A 24,810-nucleotide genomic window follows, 5' to 3' on the forward strand; every position below is an offset into this window, starting at 1 on the left:
CTTTCTTACGCCCTTCTAGCGCGAGAAGGAAAGGAGCGCCGGCCATTTTGGCCGGTTTCTCATCGTGTGGTTTCCACGCTGCTGGCCGGGGAGAAGAGGAGAGGTGGTAGGCCGCTTATCACCCTCCTATCCCTCAGTGTTCAGCACTTCCACCGTCACCCACAAGTCAATATCTGCTCCTGGGGTAAGTGGGCCGGGTAGGCGTTTGAGTATAGAGAAGTGAGAGGTTTAGAGAGTGAAGATGAGGCCGCAGCTCTGCTGGAATCATCCGCTAAAGCCGGCACTTTTGCTATGGGGTGTTGTGTTCGCTTGTTTGATAAACTGCGTGGGAAATCTAGTGGGGTATTTCGTATAAATGGGTTAGTCGTGTTGGGATCAAGCTTCATGTATTTGGGCTCGGGTACAAGTCAGCCTCCATAGGGGGAACTAGTGTCAGCTGGTGTTGCTAATTCTGCAGGCAGCTCTCATTTGTACTGTACCAACAGCTGGACAGCCACAGGTGTCTTCATGTATCTGTTCTATAGGTCTGTGCTGTACGACATTGCTGTGCTGAATAGGGACTATTTGTACTAATGGAGTGGAGTGGCAGCTGTGTAGAAGAGAAGTGTGTGTGCTGACATCAGCATGTGTGTCTCTCAGAGATAAGCTAACAGTATAGCTTGCTGCTGACTAATGAATGGATACTCACTCAATGGATACTCACTCATTATTCTCAGTCCTTTATCTACACGTCTCTTTATGTAGAGAAGTAATACACTTTTAAAACTCTTCTTTTTATAAATGTTCATTATGTCCAGGAAGCACATTTGATTTCTAATATAGAACCATCCTTCCTCCTGCCATATGTCTCAACTGAGTTTCTATGTGTTTATCATATGTAATGGGAAATGTAACATTCTTGTGTTATTTTAACTTAACAAAGTCTTGGACAGATCTAGTGGCCTTGAGCTTCATATCCCTGTATATAAAATAAGGATGCACCGAATCCACTATTCTGAATTCGGCAGAAATCCCTGAATCCTTTGCAAAAGATTCAGCCGAATACTGAACCGAATCCTAATTAGCATATGCAAATTAGCTGTGGGAAGGGGAAAACATTTTTTACTTCCTTGTTTTGTGACAAAAAGTCACGCAATTTCCCTCCCTGCCCCAAATTTGCATATGCAAATTAGAATTCGGATTTGGCTCGGCTGGGCAGGAGGATTCAGTCGAATCCGAATCCTGCTGAAAAAGGCAGAATCCTGAATTCGGTGCATTCCTAATATAAAAGTATTTGTGTTTTGAGGCTGGATTGTCAGACCACATTATTTGGCACCAGATACCACTTGTTATTCAGTGGAAAGATAGAAAACTTTGCAGCTTATAGAGGGTGACCAATAAGGACTGGTGAAGAAGCACAATGCCCTGGTAAATGTGATGCTCAGCATATTTACATGGCCCAGTGTTACTGGATAACACAAATATGTTTCCAGACAACTGCCTGCTTCATATAGCTTGAAGGATCTTGAGTGGACCTGAACAGACTATTATACTGTTGTCTGTACAGCCTAGTGCACAAAGAAAATGCAAAGGGATGTAAAGATCACGGTTTGATACAGTCTGTAAGCTTTTGTGTCTATTATTTCCACTGACAGTATGGAGACCAATGATCTACAAATATGACTTTCCAACAGTTATTGAACTATCCCAGACTTGAAGATTTTGATTTGAATATTTTTTTTTTACTGGTTTGTTATCCTCTAAGGACCTTGGGAATTTAAGGTGTGTTTCAGACCAATTAAAGAGACTTCTCCTAAATGGCACACTACTTAATCAATTCTTCGTTATAAAAACCCAAATTAAAGAATTCATTTTATACAGCATTAATAGTGCCAACTAATTTCACAAATAGCTTAATTTCATTAAAACAAAGGTTAATTTATTAACATAGGTACTAACTTACTTAAGTGCAGTTACCTATAGTAACCTTGCCTTACCACAGTTGGGTGCTATGGCTTCCTATTATTCAACTGAGGTCAATCTGTGGGAGATAACTTTAGCCACCCTCATATCATCCATCCACCGTCTGTGTTAGATGTTTCACTTATAAATGCTGTAATTATATTTGTAACAGTTTCATTTACCCAACCACACACAGTTTTGGAATTCTCTCCACCTCAAGATGATTTTTCTTTTTTAAACACGCTGTTACAGCAGTCAGATGTGCACTTGATTTGAAATTTAAGCTGCTTACTTTTCATGGCAAAAAAGTACTCTAAATGTAGCTCTGAACCCTGGTTTAAAAATTGTTTTCTTAGGTGTTCAAGTTGGTGTCCATTGAAGAAACAAAACTGCTACAGGCAATATGGCAGACAAACTTACCAGAATAGCTATTGTCAATCATGACAAATGCAAACCAAAGAAATGCCGTCAAGAATGCAAAAAGAGTTGCCCTGTTGTGAGGATGGGTAAGTTGTTTTTTGGTTAAGTTGTGACTTTTGAACAAAAATTTCACAAAATGTATATTTGTGCTACGCTCTTTATGAAATGGCACCTCCCCTTACTTCTCCATAAGCTGTGATATTCTTTTGGATAAGTGATCCTGTGGTTTTTTTTTGTTTTGTTTTTTGGGAGGGGGTGGCATAATGAACTGCCATGAAGCAACACAGGATTTCTATGAGTCACATAAGTACTAGGAAATACAAAACTGCTGCTTTGAGTGTTGAATTTTTTAGTTGCCCAAAAATACAGAGCAGACGTAAACAAAACTGCCACTCCATAGACTTCTGCCATAGTTCCAGACATTTATACCCAGACAGATGACATCCTGGGGATTTTTTGTCTTTATGATTGGTTTCAGTACCTGGCATAATTAAAGGCGCACCTTATTATGCAGGAGCTGTTTACTGGATTATTTTGTTTTGTTTTTGTAGGAAAATTGTGTATTGAAGTTACACCACAAAGTAAAATTGTATGGATTTCTGAAACCTTGTGCATTGGATGTGGTATTTGTATCAAGGTAATTTCTTAATCTTAACTTTTACTGTAGCTAGGGCAAGCTGTTAGCAACAGACATTTATTCAGTTGTTTCATTTCTTGTTGCAAGCAGTTGAACTAGTTGTGTCTTTTTATTACAGAAATGTCCCTTTGTGGCTTTGTCCATTGTCAACTTGCCAAGCAATCTGGAGAAGGAGACAACCCACAGATATTGTGCCAATGCCTTTAAGCTTCACAGGTGAGCGATTCTTGAATTTTGTATGTATTTGGCTAAAACTGCAATGATAACTGAATTTATTGCACCAGCCTAAAGTTTCAGCTTGTCAATAGCAGCAATGATCCAGGACTTCAAACTTGTCACAGGGGGTCACCATCTTGGAAAGTGTCTGTGACACTCACATGCTCAGTGGGCTCTGAGCAGCTGTTGAGAAGCTAAGCTTAGGGGTCGTCTCAAATTATCAAGCAGAAAATGAGGTTGGCCTGTAATATAAGATGATACTTCAAGGCTGATTATTAAATTCTGATGCTAATTGCATTGGTTTCTGTGCTGCTATGTTGTAATTATCCATATTAATTACTAATCAGCCTTATATTGTGACCTTTAATTCCTTTGTGTACTGTATATTGTGAGTGGGTCCCTAAGCTCAGTAAGTGACAGCAGCACAGAGCATGTGCAGTGAATCAGCAGAAAAGAAGATGGGGAGCTACTAGGGCAGCTGTAGAGGCACATATTTTCCCTGCCAAATCGCTGTGGTTGCCTTGGACTGGTACAAAAGCCCAAAACATAATGTACAACAATTGTAGCCTACTTCTTTTAACTTTCCTTGTCCTTTAAAAATGGAAAGTACTCCATTTTCACCTTTTAATAATTTCCCCGTGAAATTAAAGTAGGACCCCTCTTTTGTTTACCCATGGACCCCAAAAAATTATGTAAAATGGCCTTAGCAGCGCTGGACTGTGAAGATGCAAAGTTGCAATTTTCCAGGAATAGGTACAATCCATTGGGTCCTACTGTATATACAAGTGACGTTATCTTTCTGGCATTGTCAAGTTTTATTTTCATCTTTCAAAAATTTGGCCCATAATGTATATTTATTTTACCATGTTTGCTGCAAGAGCCACCCTTAACTCCTTCTACCTTGTTGGGAAGCTGCATTTGTACAGCAGTCAGATGTGCCTTGTGCACAACTCATACCCTGATAACCAACATAATCCCTGTTTCGCCCAAGATTCAAAGCTTCATATGGAGGCTAGAAATTCCTCTGGTTTCTTTATGCAGTAATGAAGAGTCTATCTTTTACAATCCTGTCCCGCCAGCAACCTCCCCTCATTCAAAGGCTATTGGGGTTTCAGCATTGTAGTTCAGCAGCATTAAGTTGCTAGATAAGCAGCTGTAAATAGAAAGTCATATATTTGCTTGGGTCTTATGGAGGACTGTTGTGTGTGTGTGTGTGGGTATTTTTATGCTTGCCTTTGGGCTCTATACACTTTTTATTCTGCAGCCAGATGAGGAATGCAAACTTGAATTTAATTGGAATTTTTTGGTTGTTATAAAGGTTGCCTATTCCCCGACCTGGAGAAGTACTTGGGTTGGTTGGTACCAATGGTATCGGAAAATCTACAGCATTGAAAATTTTGGCTGGAAAGCAAAAGCCAAACCTGGGAAAGCATGATGTAAGTATAGGCTGTAACATTTCCATAGTGACAGCTGAATGATTAAAGTGGTGTACTGGTTGATTGTTTGCTCATTCAGTCTATGATATTGTTTAAAGATTGTACCAATTCTTAATTTAATGTGTTACGAAACTTAAAGGGGTTGTTCACCTTCCAAACGCTCTTTTTTTCAGTTCAGTTGTTTTTAGATTGTTCCCCAGAAATATACTTTTTTTCCAATTACTTTCCATTATTTTTTTACTGTTTTTCCAAAATCTAAGTTCAAAGTTGAATGTTCGTGTCACTGGTGTTTGAGTCTGACAGCTCAGTAATTCAGGTACAGACTCTTACAATTTTGCAACATTTAGTTTAATACATTCCTCAGCAGCATCTCTGGAGTATCAGCAACTATTGTATCAAGTCTAACAGCTGCCTGTAATGAAACCTAGAGATTCTGCTCAGGAGGGACAAAGATAAGAAATGTATCAACTAAATGTATCCATTTAGAACAGTTTACAGGGTCGGCGACCCCCCCTCCCAGAGCTGCTTTAGAAGTTGAAAAATGACACTTTGCACTTGAATATTATAAAAACGGTCACTGAATAGAAAGTCATTGGGAAAAAGTAGTTATTTCTGGTGATCTATCTGAAAACAACTAGTTGTTTAAAGGTGAACCACCCCCTTTAGGATTTTTTAACTTTTTACCAGCTGATTTTTAGTAATTTTAAAAGTCAAGGAAACCATAATTCTTTGTGGGTATGCCATTATATATGCACCAATAGTGAATTAAAGCTGTATTTTCCATGGGTTGGCCCTTTTATTTGGGGAATAGATGCACCTGCCAGGTGGAAGGTGTTTCAGAGTTGTGCTGACTTTTTAACTGGTTTATCTAAGCCTCTCTTACGTAGACTTAGACTTGCATCGTAGACAAAAACATTTCTATAAATCTATAAAAAGAATTCCTGGGAAGTTCCAGTAAGATTCCCATAACAAGGTGGTGGGGGGATGGAGGGTGACTAAAATATTGACAACTCTGTGATTTAATCTTGCCATGTCATTTAAAAAGCCCATGGTTTTTCTTGCAGTTTCTCTAGCGATCTGGTTTAGTACAGGCTAGTTCGGAAAAGAGGTGGATTATTCATTCACAAGCTTCTGAAGCTTTTAGAACATCATCCAACATTGAAACAACTTTTTCTAATTGATCCAAAGTTTGTTACAGTTTAAAGGAAAACGATACCCCCAAACAATATAGAAAGATATTGCATAAAACCGCTCAAATGTAAAACCCTGCATCATGTAAATAAACCATTTTTATAATAATATACTTTTCTAGTAGTATGTGTCTTTGGGTAGTCATCGTTTTCCTTTAAACTGTAATTTGCATATACACTTATATTTGTTTGTTACAGTTAACCAGTTTCTGAATATCATTATAACTGTAATAAACTGCAAAGTTCCTTTGCTCATTATGCTGTTTATCTTCTCAAGGATCCTCCAGACTGGCAGGAGATCTTGACCTATTTCAGGGGTTCAGAGTTGCAGAACTACTTCACCAAGATTCTGGAGGATGACCTGAAGGCCATCATTAAACCTCAGTATGTGGACCAAATTCCAAAAGCTGCAAAGGTAATTTCACTTTTTTCATCTTTTTCTATAATCCTTTACATATGGAATTAGTTTGGTACGAATCACTTGCTTGATTATTCCTTCAGGGCAATCGCAGAATTCAGAGATTTCCTCTTAAGTGTAGAATGTACTGTTATTTACATGACTCATGAAAAAAAAAATGCTTCCTTTTCTAATTGTTTACACAGGGACCTGTGGGTACTATATTGGATAGAAAAGATGAAACAAAGACACAGCATATTGTATGTGAGCAACTAGGTGCGTATAAGAGATTCAATATTATGTTCCATTATAATGTACGGGGATATCTCATTTTCCCTGCACTTTTAATCTGTTTTTACTAGCTAGAAAGTTCAGTGTGGTTCTTGTAAATGCATCAAAATCGCAACTTTTGGAATTTGGTGGGCTCTGAGTAAACTCCGTATAGTTGGCTTACGCAGGAACTTCTACACGTCGGTCACCTGATTCTATGATCTGTAGGTCCATGGACTCCTGACAGCTGATTTGGAAGTTGAACGCTCTTTATCTTTACTATGTGTGTTTACTAGTGATCAGCAGATCTGTTCTGTTTCACTTTGCGTTCTGTATGGACGTTTTTTCTTATGGAGACTTTTTTGGCCAAATGCATTAAAGTCAATAGGCGTTCTTTCTCAGCGAATTTTCGCAGCGGTTTTGTGAAGAAATTCACACCTGGCAAAATTCTCCGCAAATAATTTGATCATCACTAGTGTTTACATATTTTGTGTATATCAGCCACTTTGAACACTTGTGACAGGCATAAAAACCGAGCAGAGCTTTGGTTATTGTCTTTGTTTTGTCGCAGAACTTCTTAGTGATTACTTTATACTGTGTAATTCCTAAACTTTTTAAAAGGGGTTGTTCACCTTCCAAACACTTTTTTTTAATTGAGTTGATTTCAGATTGTTCACCAGAAATATACTTTACTCTCTCATCTCAGGGGGACACAGGCACTGGAGGGTTAACTTCACCTTCCGGGAGGAAAGGACACTAAAAACAAGAACTTTGACAGCCCTCCCAGGGGCCAGCCCGCCTATCCCAGCAGGCCACACCCCCACCAGGAGGCTGTCACACCCCAGTTTTTTTAGTGTCCTCATGGGAGGAGGACACTCTCCCCTCAGGGGAGATTTTTCTTTTTGATTTTTTATTTATTTATTTAGTTTTTTATTATTATTTATTTATTTTTCCTTTTAGGTAATTCCCGGGCAGGAATTCCGGTTCAGTCCCGGTTGATTCAGGGCATTTTGTTGATGGGGCAGGAGCTACTGCTCTGTCCCCTGAGCCCTTGCGCACCTTGAGACAGGAGCTGCGGCTCAGTTCTCCTGGTTGGGGTGCCAGCGGCTGGATCCGCTCTTCCGCACCCCCAACCCAGTAGTGGTTCTCCATCCGACCACGCTACTCCCTTACCCAGGGAGCGGAGCGGCAGGTTTCCTTCCAGAGGCCTTTTTTGCGGCTTCGCGCCGTTCACAGGTGACGTCATCACGCATGCGCGCGCACTTCCTTCTCTTCGCGCCGTTTTTCCTCTTGCTGCGCGCAGTCTTGCAGCGCTCCTCCCGGATCACCAGTCTGCCACAGGCTCTCCAGACCGCACAGGGCTCCATCCTCTTACACAGGCACTGGCAGGCTAACTTCCTCTTCCAGAGGCAGAGTCCTTACAGGCACAGATTTTCAGCGTTCAGGCTGCATCTCACAAGGGACGGCTGACACCCCTTTTCAGGCCTGTATCATTCCTTACCTATATCAGACCCTTGGGCTACCTTTTCTATCTCTAGCTTAGGTATATATATATATATACTATATATATATACTATATATATCTATATATATATATATATATATATATATATATATATATATATTTTGTATTCTATATACACATACATAGGGACTATGGCAGATCCCACCAGGGAGGGTCCTAAGCTGCGTTCTACGCAATCTACTGCCAAGGTTCCTTCCGTGCCTAAGGTCTCCTTTCTAGCATGCTCCAATTGTCGCGCCAGACTTCCTCTGGGTCACCCTGAGCCTACATGTACAGCATGTTCGCAGCCTTCCCATGCCCCTGCTTCCACGGACAGCCAGGGCGCATCGGCTACAGTACCTGAACCTCCCTGGGCTAAAAATTTAGCGGATTCTATTTCTTCCCTTCAGGGACTTGCACGGCTCCCCGAGTCCTTAGACAAGTTCCTTGCCCAGCTGACTTCCCAACCTCCCTCTGGGATAGCCGGGAAACGCAAGGTCTCTGACACAGTCTTACTTCCGAATTCCGACGAGGAGTCGGAACTGGCAGAGGATGGTCAAATTTCTGACAGGGACTCTGACGAGGATTCCCATCGGGAACCTGAGATTCCCCCAGCTATCTCAGACATGGACAGCTTGATTGAGTCTGTTCTCGAAACTCTTAACGTGTCTCCACCTGTCTCAGCCGATCCTTCCACTGATCTCTTTAAGAGACAGAAAAAGACAGCTAAGTTGTTCCCTTCACATGACCAACTTTTTTCTGTAGTCAAGGATGAGTGGGCCTCTCCAGAACGCAAAATCAATCTTTCCCGTCGCTTCGCCCTTCTCTATCCTTTTCCCAAGGACGACACTGATCTTTGGTGCCTCTCTCCTACAGTCGATCCACCTATCTCCCGTCTAGCCAAGTCCACCACCATTCCAGTTCCCGACGCGGCTGGATTCAAGGATCCTATTGACAAAAGGCTGGAGGGATTCTGCAAATCCATCTTTTTCGCCTCAGGTGCAGCCCTCAGACCGACCTTCGCTACCGCTTGGGTCAGTCGCGCTTCAGAGGTTTGGGCCGATCAGCTCTGTCAGGCTGTTATAGATGGTTCTGACCAAGCTTCTATTTTACAGCTGGCGGAACAACTCAAGGAGGCTTCCCAGTTCCTCTGCCAGGCATCCTTGGACTCGGCGAAGATGATTGCCAGGGCTTCCGCCACTTCCATAGCGGCCAGACGTTTCCTCTGGCTCAAACATTGGTCGGCGGACTTGACATCCAAGAAGTCACTTGTCTCTATTCCCTTCGCAGGCAAGGTTCTATTTGGCACTGAGCTAGATAAAATCATCAGCCAGGCTACAGGGGGCAAAAGTACCCTCCTTCCACAGAACAAGCCTAAGCAGCAGTCGGCAAATCGCCGTTTCTCTCGATTTCGCTCCTTTCGCTCCAAACAAGCTAAGACTCCTACCACAGAAAGGAGCGCGCCTTCCTTTAGGGGAAAGTGGAAGAGACCTGCCTGGTCCGCTGGCAGACAAACTCAGAAACCTTCTGCCGACAAAGCATCCTCTTCCTGAAGGTTTGACCACCTCCCGAATCGAGAGGGTGGGCGGGCGTCTCCTCTCTTTTCGGCAGGTCTGGTCTCACTCCTTCGTAGATGCCTGGGTCCACGAAGTGCTCCACCAAGGTTATTCCATAGAGCTTCGACATCCTCCTCCAGAGAGATTTCTCTCTTCTCCCCCACCGTCCAATCCCGTACGCAGAGCAGCTTTCTTAAAGGCCATTTCCGCCCTCCAACAGGCGGGGGTAGTGGTACCGGTACCCAAGGAGGAGGAACGGCAGGGATTCTATTCCATCCTCTTCTGCGTCCCCAAGAAGGACGGAGGAATACGTCCCATCCTGGATCTCAAGAAACTCAATCGTTGCCTCAGACGTTTCTCTTTCCGGATGGAATCCATCCGTTCCGTCATTTCAGCAATGGAACCAGGGGAGTTTCTTTCCTCCGTCGACATCAAGGACGCTTACCTCCATATCCCTATCCACCGGGCGCATCATCGCTACCTGCGATTTGCCTCTCTGGGGAAGCACTTCCAATTTGTGGCTCTCCCCTTCGGCCTGGCCACGGCTCCTCGGGTCTTCACCAAGATCCTGGCCCCTGTTCTAGCCCTCCTTCGGTCTCAGGGGGTATCAGTGACCCCCTACCTGGACGATCTCCTCATCAAGGCTCCATCAGCCCAGAGAAATCGGTCCGATCTGTCCCTCGTGATCCAGACTCTACAACAACACGGATGGATCATCAACTTCAAGAAGTCGTTCCTGGTTCCCGCACAGAGAATGACATTCTTGGGGACTCTCTTCGATACCCAGCTCTGCCGCACCTTTCTTCCAGCGGACAAGGCTCTAACTCTACGCAGTCGCATTCTCTCTCTAGCGGACTCGCCATGCACTCCTCTCAGATCTTGCATGCAGGTACTGGGGTTGATGGTCTCGGCGATAGATACCATTCCTTTTGCTCAGCTTCACACTCGCCCCCTTCAGCGAGCCATCCTGACACACTGGGACCCAGAGAGAACGTGTCTGGACTCTCCCATCACCCTCCCCTCTCCGACGAGGACTTCCCTAAGGTGGTGGCTTCAACCAGCCAATCTCAGCCAGGGCAAGCCGTTTGCAATCCTTCACTGGACCATCCTCACCACGGATGCCAGTCTCCGGGGTTGGGGTGCGGTGTGTCAGGGCCAGACGGCACAGGGCAGATGGCTCCCCTCAGAGACATCTCTTCCAATCAATGTCCTGGAACTCCGAGCCATTCGCTTGGCTCTCCTTCACTGGACAGACTTCCTCCGGGGCAAGACCATCAAGATTCAGACGGACAATGCCACGGCGGTGGCATACATCAACCATCAGGGAGGGACTCGCAGCAGGGGAGCCATGCAGGAGGCCTCGCGCATTCTCACCTGGGCGGAGAAGTACGTACCGGCCATTTCCGCAGTCCACATTCCGGGAGTGGAAAATTGGACGGCGGACTTCCTCAGCAGGGAAACTCTCGATCAAGGAGAATGGGCCCTGCACCCAGATGTGTTCGAAATTCTGACCGACCAATGGGGCATGCCAGAGGTCGACTTGATGGCCTCCAGGACCAATGCAAAGACTCCGCTTTTCATGTCTCGGTCACGGGATCCAAGGGCCGTAGGAGTAGACGCGCTCACGGCTCCATGGCCGTTCCACTTCGTTTACGTCTTCCCCCCCCCTACCTCTCCTCCCCAGGATACTGAAGAGGATCAAGCGAGAGGGGGTCAGGACCATGCTAGTGGCTCCATACTGGCCCAGAAGGGCCTGGTTTGCAGATCTCGTCAATCTCGCAGAGACGGAGCCCATCCATCTTCCAAATCGTCCGGATCTTCTAAGCCAGGGCCCAGTATTCCACCCGAATATTCATCTGTTCCATTTGACGGCCTGGCTCTTGAGACCTTAGTCCTCAAACGGCAGGGGTTTGATGACCGAGTGATAGCGACCATGATTGCTGCCAGAAAACCTTCCTCCTCTCGTATCTATTACAGAACATGGAGGACTTACATCACTTGGTGTACCGCTCACTCTTTTCCCCCGCATCGCTACAGCACGGCCCGCATACTCGGATTTCTGCAGCAGGGCCTCGACAAAGGCCTTCGCCTTGCCTCCCTCAAGTCTCAGATCTCTGCCTTGTCCGTACTTTTCCAGCTCAACATTGCACTGAAATCTCCTGTTCGGACCTTCCTGCAGGGAGTCGCGCATCTCGCCCCTCCCATTCGGGCACCTGTACCTGGTTGGGACCTCAACCTAGTCCTGTCGGCTCTGCAGGGTGCTCCTTTCGAGCCCCTCGCTCAGGCCTCGGATGTCCTTCTCACCTGGAAGACCGTGTTCCTCCTCGCTATCACGTCGGCCAGACGAGTATCCGAGCTAGCAGCACTTTCCTGCCGTTCGCCTTTCTTAATTTTCCACCAGGACAAGGCTGTGCTCCGGCCCATACCCACCTTCCTGCCAAAGGTAGTATCGGCCTTCCACCTCAACCAGGACATCGTGGTTCCATCCTTCTGTCCACACCCTAAGTGTTCTAAGGAGACTGCACTACATTCCCTGGATGTGGTCCGCGCTCTCAAATATTATGTTCACAGATCCGAATCCTCAGCAGCAACAGATAAGAAATGTATCAACTAAATTTAGAACAGTTAAGAGAGTCGGCGACCCCCCCCCCCCTTCCAGAGCTGCTTTAGAGAGGTGGAAAATAAGACTTACACTTCACTGTTAGAAAAATGGTCACACATAAAGAATAGAAAGTAGATGGAAAAAGTCTTTATTTCTGGTGAACAAGCTGAAACCAACAGAACTGAAAAAAGTGTTGGAAGGTGAACAACCCCTTTATGCACTTATCTAATTGGAAGATACGGTATGTACAAACTTTTTTTGTACATACCGATAGTTTATCGCTAATAAACTATTGTTTTGCAGATCTTACTCATCTGAGAGACCGAAACGTGGAGGATCTTTCTGGAGGAGAGCTGCAGAGGTTTGCTTGTGCTGTTGTCTGTATCCAGAAAGCAGACATGTAAGATCTATTTTTATTATGATGTGTTTGTCTTGTTCCATTTCCTCATTGATAAATAGGGTTGATTTTAAACGAACTTTTAGTATACTGTAGATGTTTAGTTTTATTTTGAACATATTAATAAAAAGAAATTACTATTATTGGATTGAAATTTCAACCAGGTAATGGCAGTGATGTATCATTTTTAAAGGAAATTGCTTTGCGTATGGATCGCTAACATTCTCTGAGTATTAACTACTAGGACCAATGATTGTCCCTGTTTGTTTATGGAATATTTTAAACTTACCAGTGTGCCATTGCTGTTCATGTATACGATATCATCTCGTTATATTTACCAGTGTACGGTTTACATATGATTTGGTGTTAATGTAGTTATTTTTCCTCCCCCACTATTATAGATTTATGTTTGATGAGCCGTCTAGTTATTTAGATGTCAAGCAACGTCTTAAGGCTGCCATTACCATCAGATCTCTGATTGATCCAGATCGGTAAGACTATCTTCTACTTAGTAAATGGTTTATATAAAATAAATGCTAAGATTTGCTATATCCAGGAGCAACTGTATAATACATGTTTTAATCCATAGTTGAGGCAGTAAAAGCTAAGGTGGCCATATGCTGGTCAACCCTTATGCTGTCTGACGCTTGGCCCCATGGGCATATGCTTGAATAGACATGTATTGCTCATTAGTTTTGGCCCACAACCTGAATGTTTGCCAATTCACCATGTGAAAGTTTATATGCAGTTCCAAAGAACGGTTTTTACCAATATCGGCAGTTCAGCAGAATCTTGGCATGGTTTGCTAAAACTGATCCCCAATCTGACATACATGCTGAGACAGTTGGACCATATAGTTTAAAAATTGTTCTTATTGCCTGGCCAAATCTAGGCATGTATAACCATCTGGATATTTTTATAAATATGATATTATGCTGTACTGTGATCTTCAGATTCTATTTCACAGTTGAGAGAAACTTTAGAGTCGGCAATCTGGTCAAAATGAAATGCACTTGTGAAGTCTGCTACAATCCTGTAAATTCTGTGATGCCGCCCTTCCAATACAGCCACATTTGCACTCTGTTCCCAAAATGCACAATAGTGGTGATGGCAGGCACCATCTTGCCAAATGTAATCCTCTCTCCAGAGAAATTCCAAAGAGTAAGCTGCACTGAACCTGGTTTCATCTGCACATGCTCAGTGTGAGGGATCACTTAGGGAGAAGATTAAAGGGATACTGTCATGGGAAAATGTTTTGTTTAAAAACGTATCCGTTAATCAGCACTGAAATCCGTTTCTCAAAAGAGCAGACAGATTTTTTTTTTATATTTCATTTTGAAATCTGACATGGGGCTAGACATATTGTTAGTTTCCCAGCTGCCCCCAGTCATGTGACCCCCCCCCCCCAGCAGCCTAACAACAGAGCATTGGGAAGGTAACCAGATAGCACCTCCCTAACACAAGATAACAGCTCCCTGGTAGATCTAAGAACAGCACTCGGTAGTAAAATCCAGGTTCCACTGAGACACATTCAGTTACATTGAGTGGGAGAAACAACAGCCTGCCAGAAAGCATCCTAAAGAGCTGGCTCTTTCTAAAAGCACATGACCAGGCAAAATGGCCTGAGATGGCTGCCTACACACCAATATAACTAAAAAAAAAATACACTTGTTGATTCAGGGATGAAATTTTACTTTGTAGCGTGAATTGTATGCAGTGTAAACAGTATAATTTAGAAATAAAAACTACACCATAAAAATCATGACAGAATCCATTTAGGTATCACTAAGCTGCTTTTCATTTCCTGCACAGAATAAGGCACATGGTGCTGTTTTGGGGGGGTGCATTTTTTTGTGGTTCAGAATGGAGGCCTCTCCAGAACTTCATTTCTTTTATTTTCTTTAAAGGGTAAAATTTCCCTGTAATCACAATATAGTTGCTGGGTAAATCGCTATTTATAGTACCAGCGCTATAGACGAATGCAATTTTCCCCTTGTCTGAGTGCCTGGAACCTCCACAAATATCCTGTCATTGTGAGATGAGGTACAAGTTATATCATAGGAGGCAAATCAAACCCGAGTAACAAATGATTAATGAGTCGCCATATTTTGGTCAATGTATAATGAAAGTTACCTTCAATTTTTTCCTTCCTTAAGCTACATCATTGTTGTGGAGCATGATCTCAGTGTGTTGGATTATCTCTCCGACTTCATTTGCTGCTTGTATGGTGTCCCAAGTGCATATGGTGTGGTAACCATGCCTTTCAGCGTCAGAGAAGGTATAATATTTTTATTCTTTTTAAAGGAACAGTAACACCTAAAAATAAGTGTTTTAAAGTAAATAAAATGTCATGTACTGTTACCCTGCATTGGTAAAAGCTGTGTTTGCTTTAGACACAACTATATTTCATATAAATAGTCTGCTTTGTAGCCATGGGCGCAGCCATTCAAGCTGAAAACGGAGAAAAGCACAGGTTACTTAGCAGATAACAGATAAGCTGTCTAATAGAATGCAATGGTATTCTAGAGAGTACATCTGTTATCTGCTATGTAACCTATGCTTTGAATGGAGGCCCCCGTAGCTACAAAGCAGCTTGTTTATATAACTGGTTTCTATATGTAAGAAAATCCCACTGATAATGTTGCCACGTAACAGAATATAGCAGCAAGGCGAAGACCTACTTTATATATTATATATTACAACCTTTGATTTTGGAAAAGCAGTGTATTTATTGGTTTGTATGTGTTTCCCAACAGGCATAAACATTTTCTTGGATGGCTACGTTCCTACTGAAAACTTAAGGTTCAGAGACACTTCTCTGGTTTTTAAAGTGGCTGAGACTGCCAATGAAGAAGACATTAAGAAAATGTGTATGTACAAGTATCCCTCCATGAGGAAGCTCTTAGGAGAGTTCCAACTGAGGATTGTTGCTGGGGAGTTTACAGACTCGGAAATCATGGTCATGCTTGGAGAGAACGGTAGGCTATTTTAAATCAGCGTGATGCAAAGTCATTTTTCATATATTTGTACTGAAGTGAGACATTTAAAAAGATGAAAAGCTGTCCAAGATCAATTCATCCCTTTAGATTAAGGGGGAAAATATATTGTCCCAAGGGTTGCCACATGGCCAGTATTTTTACCGGCCTGACCGGTAAAAATTATACTTGACCCCAATGTTATTAATTGGGGAAAAAAATCTTAATATTTAGGAAGGCTGGTATTTTTTTCCAAAAAAGGTGGCAACCTTAATTGTACCCTTGGTATAAGCTCATTCTGTTGGGCTTATGTACTAAAGATGCCATAACACTATCTGAACTTTATATATCTTTTCTCCAAGTCAGCTTGGGGGACACAGGGACATTTCCATTTGGTGAGAATGTTCCACTGGAGTTCCCTGAGGTGGTATTGGGCAAATGGCATTACCTCTATGGTGGATACAATGGCCCTAAGCACATTCATAGAGAAGGAAAACCAAAGTCCTAACCTCCTGAGGACACACAACTAAAACTAAGCTCCGCCTGCTGGGGTTATAGCCAGTGGAGGAGGAGCCAGTTTTATCTTTGTTGTGTCCTGCCTCCTAGTGGTACTAGCTATATACCCCCACTGTCCCTGTGTCCCCCAAGTGACTGAAGAGAAATAGATTTAACGATGAGTACACAAATATCCTTTTTGCACAGATGTTCATTATTCATAAATTAAAGAACCCATTTTTCCCATGTTGAATTGGTGCATTCTGGGACATCAAGTCCCCTTGTTTCCAGAGAATATATACTCTACTCACCATGGAAAGCAGAGAGACCACCTTAATATTACAGTCTAAATAAAATGGCAGACCTTCCTGTTTAGCCGGCTTCATGTATTTAATGTTAATGTCATAGAGAGTGGTTTCTCTGCTAACAGACAAGTCTCTGATTCCATTACTTAGTGTCAGTGCAGAGTCACAGATAATGCGATTTGCTTGTCGATGTGACAACAGAGTGGATTTCAGATCAAAACTGACTGCATTTTAGGGCCTAAGTCCTCCCTGTGCATTGTATACCTAGCACTGTACACATACAAATAGGCACTAGTGGGTTGGATTAGCAATTGCTCTGGCTGCAGAAAAACAAATAGGCACTAACCAAAGGGTTTATCGTTATTTCTAGGGACTGGAAAAACCACTTTTATCCGAATGCTTGCTGGGAGGCTAAAACCTGATGAAGGAGGTAAGTAGGAATACAATACTGATTGCTGCTCCAATGTGTGATAAAACGTAACCCTTATGTTTTCAATTTTCAGGTGACGTACCTGTTCTTAATGTGAGTTATAAGCCACAGAAGATCAGCCCCAAATCATCAGTAAGTTCTCTTCTGTACTGCGTTTGTCGTTTAACAGATTTATGTTTTAAGCATTGGGGCAGTTCGTGTTGGAATCTGTCCAATATATCTGCAGCAGACTGTGAACCTGATTATTGTTCCGCACTTTGTACTACAGATAGGTCTGTGAGAAAGACAGGAATTCTATCAATATAATTTGAATGTAAGCTTCAGTGTACATTTCTTTGCAATTAGGGAACTGTGCGGCAGTTGCTGCATGAAAAGATCAGAGACGCCTACACTCATCCACAGTTTGTGACGGATGTGATGAAGCCAATGCAGATTGAAAGTATAATTGATCAAGAGGTAATTTGGTGTACATTGCATTTTATTTGTTCTATCAAATTATACAGCAGGTATTCACAAAATGTGTATTTCTAGCTACTGCCTGCCTATTTCTATGGGGAAAAAAAGTGATGTCCGCTCTGTATGTTGCCATGTTTAATAAGGCCATGAATCATGCATGATAAATGCAGTTCTGACATTTCATAAATCTAACTGGTTAGTCAGCTTTTACTGAATCCATAGGGATTCTTTCTTATGTTCTAACATACATGCTGCATGTGATTACGTTTTACGTGCATCATTTAGACTAATCACACAAACTGCTGGACCTTGTAAAGAGAAGCACATTATAAAGTTCCATGCGGAGAGCCAGACTCACCTAAAAAAGTGAAGCATCAGTACCAGTATCTTTAATTGTTTAGTTATTGATCCCATACTAAAATCCTATCCTTGTCCTGAACAGGTGCAATCTCTGTCTGGAGGTGAGTTACAAAGAGTGGCCTTAACTCTGTGTTTAGGTAAAGCTGCGGATGTCTACCTGATTGACGAGCCATCGGCGTATCTGGATTCTGAACAGCGTCTCACCGCTGCCAGAGTAATCAAAAGGTAAGATTTTTCATTGCTATTTTCTAAATTTTATATGTTCGTATTACTGTTCTTATCAGTAACACTCCATTTCATTTCAGATTCATTCTCCACGCCAAGAGGACCGCCTTTATTGTTGAGCACGATTTTATAATGGCGACTTATCTTGCTGACAGAGTCATTGTCTTTGATGGTGTCCCTTCCAAAGATACTGTTGCTAATCGGTAACACTCAAATGCCTTTTTTTTTTCTGCATCTCATGTGGGTCACGTGATGTGTTAAGTGCTGCTTGGCAAGATCCCATCTTTGGTTCTGTTGGCTAAATCATACTCCTAGTTCCATAGAATATAACCTAAAAACCTCAGGGCATTTAAAGGTTAAGAAGTGCCATATTTATGGGGAAAAATGTTTAAAAGCAGTTCAAGTTAAAAACATAAAGCCATAGGCTGCTATCCTATGGAAATTTTGTGATGAAGAACTATGCGTTTTAAAAAATATTTAAAAAAATATGTAGTTTTTTCTTTAAAGGGATACTGTCATGGGAAAACATATTTTTTTTTTCAAAATGCATCAGTTAATAGTGCTGCTCCAGCAGAATTCTGCACTGAAATCCATTTCTCAAAAAAGCAAACAGATTTTTATATTCAATTTTGAAATCTGACATGGGGCTAAACATATTGTCAACTTTCCAGCAGCTTCCAGTCATATTTTTCCATGGCAGTATGCCTATAGCCGTTATGAGTGATTATCTGAAACTGATCTATATGTGTGTGTCTCTGGTTGTATTGAAAATGTTTAGCAAACAATTGAAAGCATAATGTAACAGTTTAATGCTTAATTCACCCCAAACAGCTATAATAGATAAGGGTTACTTCCCCTTGAATTTTTTCAAATCTTTAGCTTGAATTTGACTTTCAAAAGTGCCCCAAAGGAGAAAAGGGAAAAAGGCTATAGCTTCATTTCCAGAACCGAAATTCAGCTTTGCACCTATGGCCTAAAGCACCTAAGCTTTTTTTTCAGTATCTGCAGCTTAAGGGTAAGGCCACACGAGGAGATTCAGGGAGATTTTGTCAACTGGCGACTAATCGCCTCGTCTTCTGAGCGACAATTTCCCCGAACTGCCTCAGGGTGTTTTCCCATAGACTATAATGAAAAGTCACCTGCGCTAATGCACACGCGGCGATGCGTTTTCTATAGTCGCCCGAAGTTGCCTGTGAGGCAACTTCGGGCGACTATGGAAAACTCATCGCCGCTGCTGATGCAGTTTGTGGAGATTGTCGCTAAGAAGACGAGGCGATTTGTCACCAGTTGCCAAAATCTTCCCGAATCTCCTCATGTGAGCTAACCCTAAATATATGCTCATAATTACTCCCAAAGCTGTACAGTGAAATAAGCTTAGGTGCTTTCGGTCATCAGTACACAAAGGGATTCAAGCTGCCGAGCACTTTGCATGTCAAATTCAGGGAAATAGGGAAAATAAGTTTTTTCTTTCTTTCTTTTTTTTAAAAAAAAATGGTGGTACTGGTGGTCCTTTAAGGTCCTTGGGCTGCACCGTGGTATGTTCCAATTTCTTACATTTTCAATTCTAGAATAATCCTTTAAATTAAAAACTGGCATAAAATTCTACCTGCACTAACATTCCACTCGGAGGATCATCTTAAACACACTTTATACTTCTCATATGGTGCCACATAGTAGTGATTATTATTATAAACTGCCACAAGTAAGTTATTTGTGAACTTCATTATAAGCCACTGATTTGCTGCACAGAGTTGTTCAGTGTTGGAACCTAGTACTGCCGAAAATGACCGTTTTTATCAGTACGTTTTAACTTTTTTTTTTTTTTTTTTTTTCCATTTACAGCCCTCAAACACTATTGGCTGGCATGAACAAGTTCTTATCACAGCTGGAGATCACATTTAGGAGAGATCCTAACAATTACAGGCCAAGAATAAACAAAATGAATTCTATTAAGGTAAGAAGTATATATTTTACCTAAGTTGTGTTATGTACAAACAGATATGATGCTGTTTGCTAGTTTAAACAATGTGCTTGGGAGAGAAAGTCCTGTTGTGCTACTGTCAGATACAGCAGAGCGGTTACTCTGGAGTTCAAGTTGTCTTGATGGTTTTTTTTTTTTTGTCTAATTTCTTATTCTTATTAAGAATAGAGAGAGCGATAATAAACCTGTGCTAAGATACCTATACCCTGTACTTAAAGGGGAACTATCGCCGACATTAATATAAGCTTCAGCATACTGAAATAATACTGGGGTTGTTCCTGAAAAACAGAAATGCAGCTCCCATAGAGAATGGCATGTGATTTTATGCAAAAGGTCTTCTAACTTCTGTTTTACTTTTTAGGACGTGGATCAGAAGAAGAGTGGCAACTACTTTTTCTTAGATGACTAAACTAAGACCCACACCCTTCTACAGCGGAAGAAATCACGTTCCTTTGATGAGTGAAACATGGTTGTGACTCATAAAGCCAATCCACCTGCATTATGTTGCAGTCAAAGGGTACAGTCAAACTACCCAAGAGCTCTTGTGATTGGCAACTTAAGAAAAGTCCACAAAAAAATTGCAAACCAGAGTACAGTTTATTGTATGGATTGAGAACCTGGCAATGGAATTTACTCACTTTTCAATATTCAGATTAATTGTTCCCAATTTTAGACATTTGTAAACTGTATTTCTTGTATGGTTTACATACAATGCTGCCATAAAGAACATTATTATTTTAAAGAGAGCCTAAACCTCAAGGTTTTGAAAAAATAAATTTCACCTAAAGTGATTCTGTCTTGTTGAGCCTTTATTTTCATTTAAGTAGCAAAATCTAGTCATTTGTAAGGTAAGCTGCTTCTGAAACATTTAGGTGCGAAATGTACTCACCGTTGTGAAAACAAATGGAGCTGCAAGAAGGCTGGTTCCAATGATGGGTGAATAGGGGGCTTCAGCCAATAAATGTGTAACCTCTCGTACTTTAGGAAGACCCGACTAAAGGTGGCCATACACGGAGAGATCCGCTCGTTTGGTGATGTCGCCAAATGAGCGGAACTCTCTCTGATATGCCCACAAGGTGGGCAATATCGGGCTAATCCGATCGTGGGCCCAACAATCGGATCCTAGGGAATGGGCGGTCGGATCGCGGGACCGCATCAACGAACAGATGCGGCCGCGATCCGACGGGATTTTTAGTCTCATCTGATCGAGATATGGCCGACTTTCAGCCAGATCTCGATCGGGAAAGCCCGTCGGGGGGGGCCCCATACACGGGCCAATAAACTGCCGACTCGGTCTGTCGGCCCGTGTATAGCCACCTTAAGATGAGCCTTAGATAATTGGGTCCACACAATAGTTTCTGTAGGATACAGAATAGATTTCAAGCACCTCTCCACACAGGTTACTGGAGTTCAATAATTCCCTCTTTTTCAGAAAAAAATAAATTGCCTTGAGGAAGGCAACTAGAGATGTGTTCACCCCCAAATCTTTGCTTCCTAGAAAAGACAAGAAGGGTTTTATTCAAACATACTTCTAGTATCCAGGAAAGGTGTCTCATTTTTTGACCATTACTAAACTGAAAAGCCTAAAAAATTCGATCCCTCATCTGTTACCATCTGCCCCACACGATCAGGCCACTACCAGATAGGACAGGCATGTCCAAAATCTGGCCGGTGGGCCAATTGCTGCCAGTTTTCAAATTTACACCGGCCCTCGGCCTCCATCATGAAATTAATAATAATGCGGCCCGCCAGCAGAGTGCGGAATCGCATAGCCATAATATTTGGGCACATTAATGAAATGATCTGGCACTTTATTGCTATAGAGCACACAGACACGTACTGGGACGTAGTGAAGCGCCACTCTCTCACTTTAGTATTGCCAACACCTTCAGCACACAGGCAGCAGTATAGACCAAGTGGCAAATCATTTCACTAATGTGCCCAAATATTACGGCTACGATTACTCGATTCCTTGTTTAAATGAGTTAAATGATAATGTTTCAAAGAATGTCAGGCTGAATGGTCGCCCCGACACATTTCCACCACCAAATCTGGCCCTAGTTGCAAAAGGTTTGGGCACCCCGAGATAGACCATCAATAGGAGGTGTCCTCATTTTCATGGCTTTGTCCACAGTACAGTCCTCTTCACCCTACTTCACATTCAGTCAGTTCAGATGAAATTCCTCACAAATTGGGACGAGATACATAACCTCATGTACTGATAACATCTCCTATAAGGACAACAAACGTGCAACTACCATAGTGCACCTCAGCCACCAAGGAGGCGCTTGCAGCACTTGGAAGTTCCCTGCACCCACTCCCAACACCTAGTGCATGTGAGCACTCTTCGTTCCCTGAGATTGTGGGATTAGAGTTTACTACAGATAATCCCACCCTCTGTCTGTTTATTCCTATGGGATTTTTTGAAACGTATCTATCCAGGGCTGTGGAGTCCGTACATAAATCCTTAGATTTTTAAGTTTTTATGCTTCCTTTCTCCATTTTTAAAGAATCTGTAACACAAAGTGTATCAAAGTAATTTAAATACAATTTACTGTTGCTCTGCACTGGTAAGATTGTGTTTGCTTCAGAAAGACTGCTGTCGTTGTATAAAGAAGCTGCTGTGTAGCAACTGAAGCTGAGAAAAAGGCACATTTACATAGCAGATAAAAAATGGTGTTTTATATGTTATGTGCTATGCAACTTGTGCCTTTTTCTCCTTTTTCAACCACTGCCAAATCTCCTACAGTCCCAAATGTGCTCAGAGGTGGCTCACCCACCTGCCCAATAAGAAAACCATAATTCTATGCAACTTCCCAATATACATTTATTAAAAGTTGTCAGGGCTTTCAAAGTTGTTTTAAAAAACAATTGCTATTGAAAGCGGCATTCGCTTAACTCCTGGTGGTTGCAAAAGTCTTAATTCCCCAGCAAAGGCAGGTCTGTTAATCAGCTACATTGTATTAACAGTCTCAGCCACCAGGGCATAGAAAGGAAGACAAACACTGCTTTTAATAGGAATACAAATAACACCATGATAAAAGTGCAATTAATGTATATTGCAAAGCTGCTTAGAATTATGTCTATTAATAGGCAAAAAAAATATTTTTGGGGGTTGTCATTCCCTTTAACAACCAGCCTCCAATGTACTTCACCAGATCAGCATTATCATTAGGACTATTGCCATTAGGAGTTTCCACTTGCTGATATTAACAACCATGTTCTGGATCTGTGTGGATCCAAAAATGAAGCTAATGCCTGTACAGCAGAGGAAGGCTAAAAATATTGCAAAAAATGTCCAGTTCACAATTTTCCCTATCCATAACGTCATCAAGAATGACAGTTAAAGGAGAAGCAAACACAAAAGTTAAACCCTTACCCCCTAAATAGACCCCCCCTATCCCAGCATGTGTTACCCCGGGCAAATGCCCCTAAAGGTGGCCATACACGGGCCGATAAAAGCTGCCGACAGACCGAGTCGGCAGTTTATTGGCCCGTGTATGGGGGCCCCCGACGGGCTTCCCCGATCGAGATCTGGCCAAAAGTCGGCCAGATCTCGATCGGATGGGGTTAAAAATCCCGTCGGATCGCGGCCGCATCTGTTCGTTGATGCGGTCCCGCGATCCGACCGCCCGTTTGCGAACGTGAAGGATCCGATCGTTGGGCCCTAGGGCCCACGATCGGATCAGCCCGATATTGCCCACCTCAAGGTGGGCATATCGGAGGGAGATCCGCTCGTTTGGCGACATCGCCAAACGAGCGGATCTATCCGTGTATGGCCACCTTAAGTCTTTACTTACCCCCCCCCATGCAGATTCTGTACAGTGGAGTTCACAGCAGCCATCTTCTCTTCAGTAATCTTCAGAATGAGGCCGGCGGTTAAAGGAGAAGCAAACCCAAAAGTTAAAAACCCCCTACCCCCAGCATGTGTTACCCCGAGCAAATGCCCCTAAGTCTTTACTTACCCCCCCCCCATGCAGATTCTGTCCAGCCAGGTTCATGGCAGCCATCTTCTTCTCTTCGGTAATCTTCAGAATGAGGCCGGCGACCCATGCGCAGTTGGAGCAATTTGCCGTTCGGCGACAGCTGCGCTGAAAATCACAAAAATTGCCGAAGCGCAGGTCTCATTCCGAAGATTACCGAAGCAGCTGAAAATGGCGCCTGTGAACTCCGATGCCTGCTGGTGGTAACAGACTGGGGGGAGGAGGTTTTTTAACTTTTGGGTTTGCTTTTACATTAAAGGAAACTGGAAGTCAAGGCAATATCTGGAGATCCAAGCCGGAAGAGGCAATCCCTCAAAGGACCTGCAGGAAGGTTTGGCTGACACAGGAATAGTGCTGCATTGTTGCACAGTGAAGTGGTGCTTGCACAAACATGAGCTGCATGTAAGAGGCACCAGTGCCAATATGAAACAGCCAGTCAAGAAGCGAAATGCAATGGCTCCTACAACAAGAAAATGCTCTAAACATACCTTGAAAGCAACACTCTGTCTTAAAATGTGCAACAGTCCAGGGCCATCTCTGGACATTTGCTTTCAGATGTATTGCCTTCTATTCTGATTCTCCTGGTATTATTTAGACTGCTTCAAGTAAACACACAGCTATAGTGATTGCAACATATTGATCCATCTGGAGTGGTTTTCTGCCTTAAGAAATTCTGCCTAATGGTTTTCAAACTGCCATTTTGAAAAGAAAGTCACACATTACAGGTATGGAAAAAAGTTACAGAAGCCTCTTCTCACCTCATTTGAAGAACTTTCATTAGCTGCTGTCAAAATAGAGAGAGAGCACAACACCTCCAAACAACACTTTCTTAGCCGTGTTCCTATAGAAAGAGCTTGACCCCATTATCTGAACATCAAAACTTTTTAGACACATAAGACCCCTTACTATTACCCACTCATGATTTAATATATAAACCATTTATACAGACTCTCTAAAGAGATCCATTCAAACCCTTGGCTTCCATTGACATCAAGCTCTTTAACATGGAACATAGCCTTCTTAATAACACATCT

The 24,810-nt window shown here is 42.6% G+C and overlaps 1 protein-coding gene across 1 annotated transcript; it reads left to right on the top strand.

Moving 5' to 3' along the window:
* The first annotated feature begins 45 nt into the window (after positions 1–45).
* On the top strand, positions 46–20,584 carry abce1.L (ATP binding cassette subfamily E member 1 L homeolog). The gene is made up of 18 exons (XM_018231574.2): positions 46–184; positions 2,298–2,447; positions 2,913–2,998; positions 3,117–3,214; positions 4,533–4,650; positions 6,118–6,255; positions 6,444–6,513; positions 12,473–12,569; positions 12,968–13,057; positions 14,723–14,844; positions 15,323–15,544; positions 16,712–16,771; positions 16,845–16,903; positions 17,117–17,227; positions 17,670–17,812; positions 17,893–18,015; positions 19,655–19,766; positions 20,155–20,584. Exons 2-18 carry the CDS (start codon positions 2,345–2,347, stop codon positions 20,200–20,202), a joined length of 1,800 nt encoding a protein of 599 aa, XP_018087063.1. The 5' UTR covers positions 46–184; positions 2,298–2,344; the 3' UTR covers positions 20,203–20,584.
* The last annotated feature ends 4,226 nt before the right edge of the window (positions 20,585–24,810 follow it).

This window comes from Xenopus laevis, chromosome 1L (assembly GCF_017654675.1).
Source record: "Xenopus laevis strain J_2021 chromosome 1L, Xenopus_laevis_v10.1, whole genome shotgun sequence".
Taxonomy (NCBI): domain Eukaryota; kingdom Metazoa; phylum Chordata; class Amphibia; order Anura; family Pipidae; genus Xenopus; species Xenopus laevis.

Coding starts and splice junctions, on each gene's coding strand:
- abce1.L (XM_018231574.2), top strand. CDS start 2,345: ATGGCAGACAAACTTACCAGAATAGCTATTGTCAATCATGACAAATGC. Junction 15,545..16,711: donor GGTCATGCTTGGAGAGAACG/GTAGGCTATTTT, acceptor CGTTATTTCTAG/GGACTGGAAAAACCACTTTT. Junction 17,813..17,892: donor GCTGCCAGAGTAATCAAAAG/GTAAGATTTTTC, acceptor ATTTCATTTCAG/ATTCATTCTCCACGCCAAGA.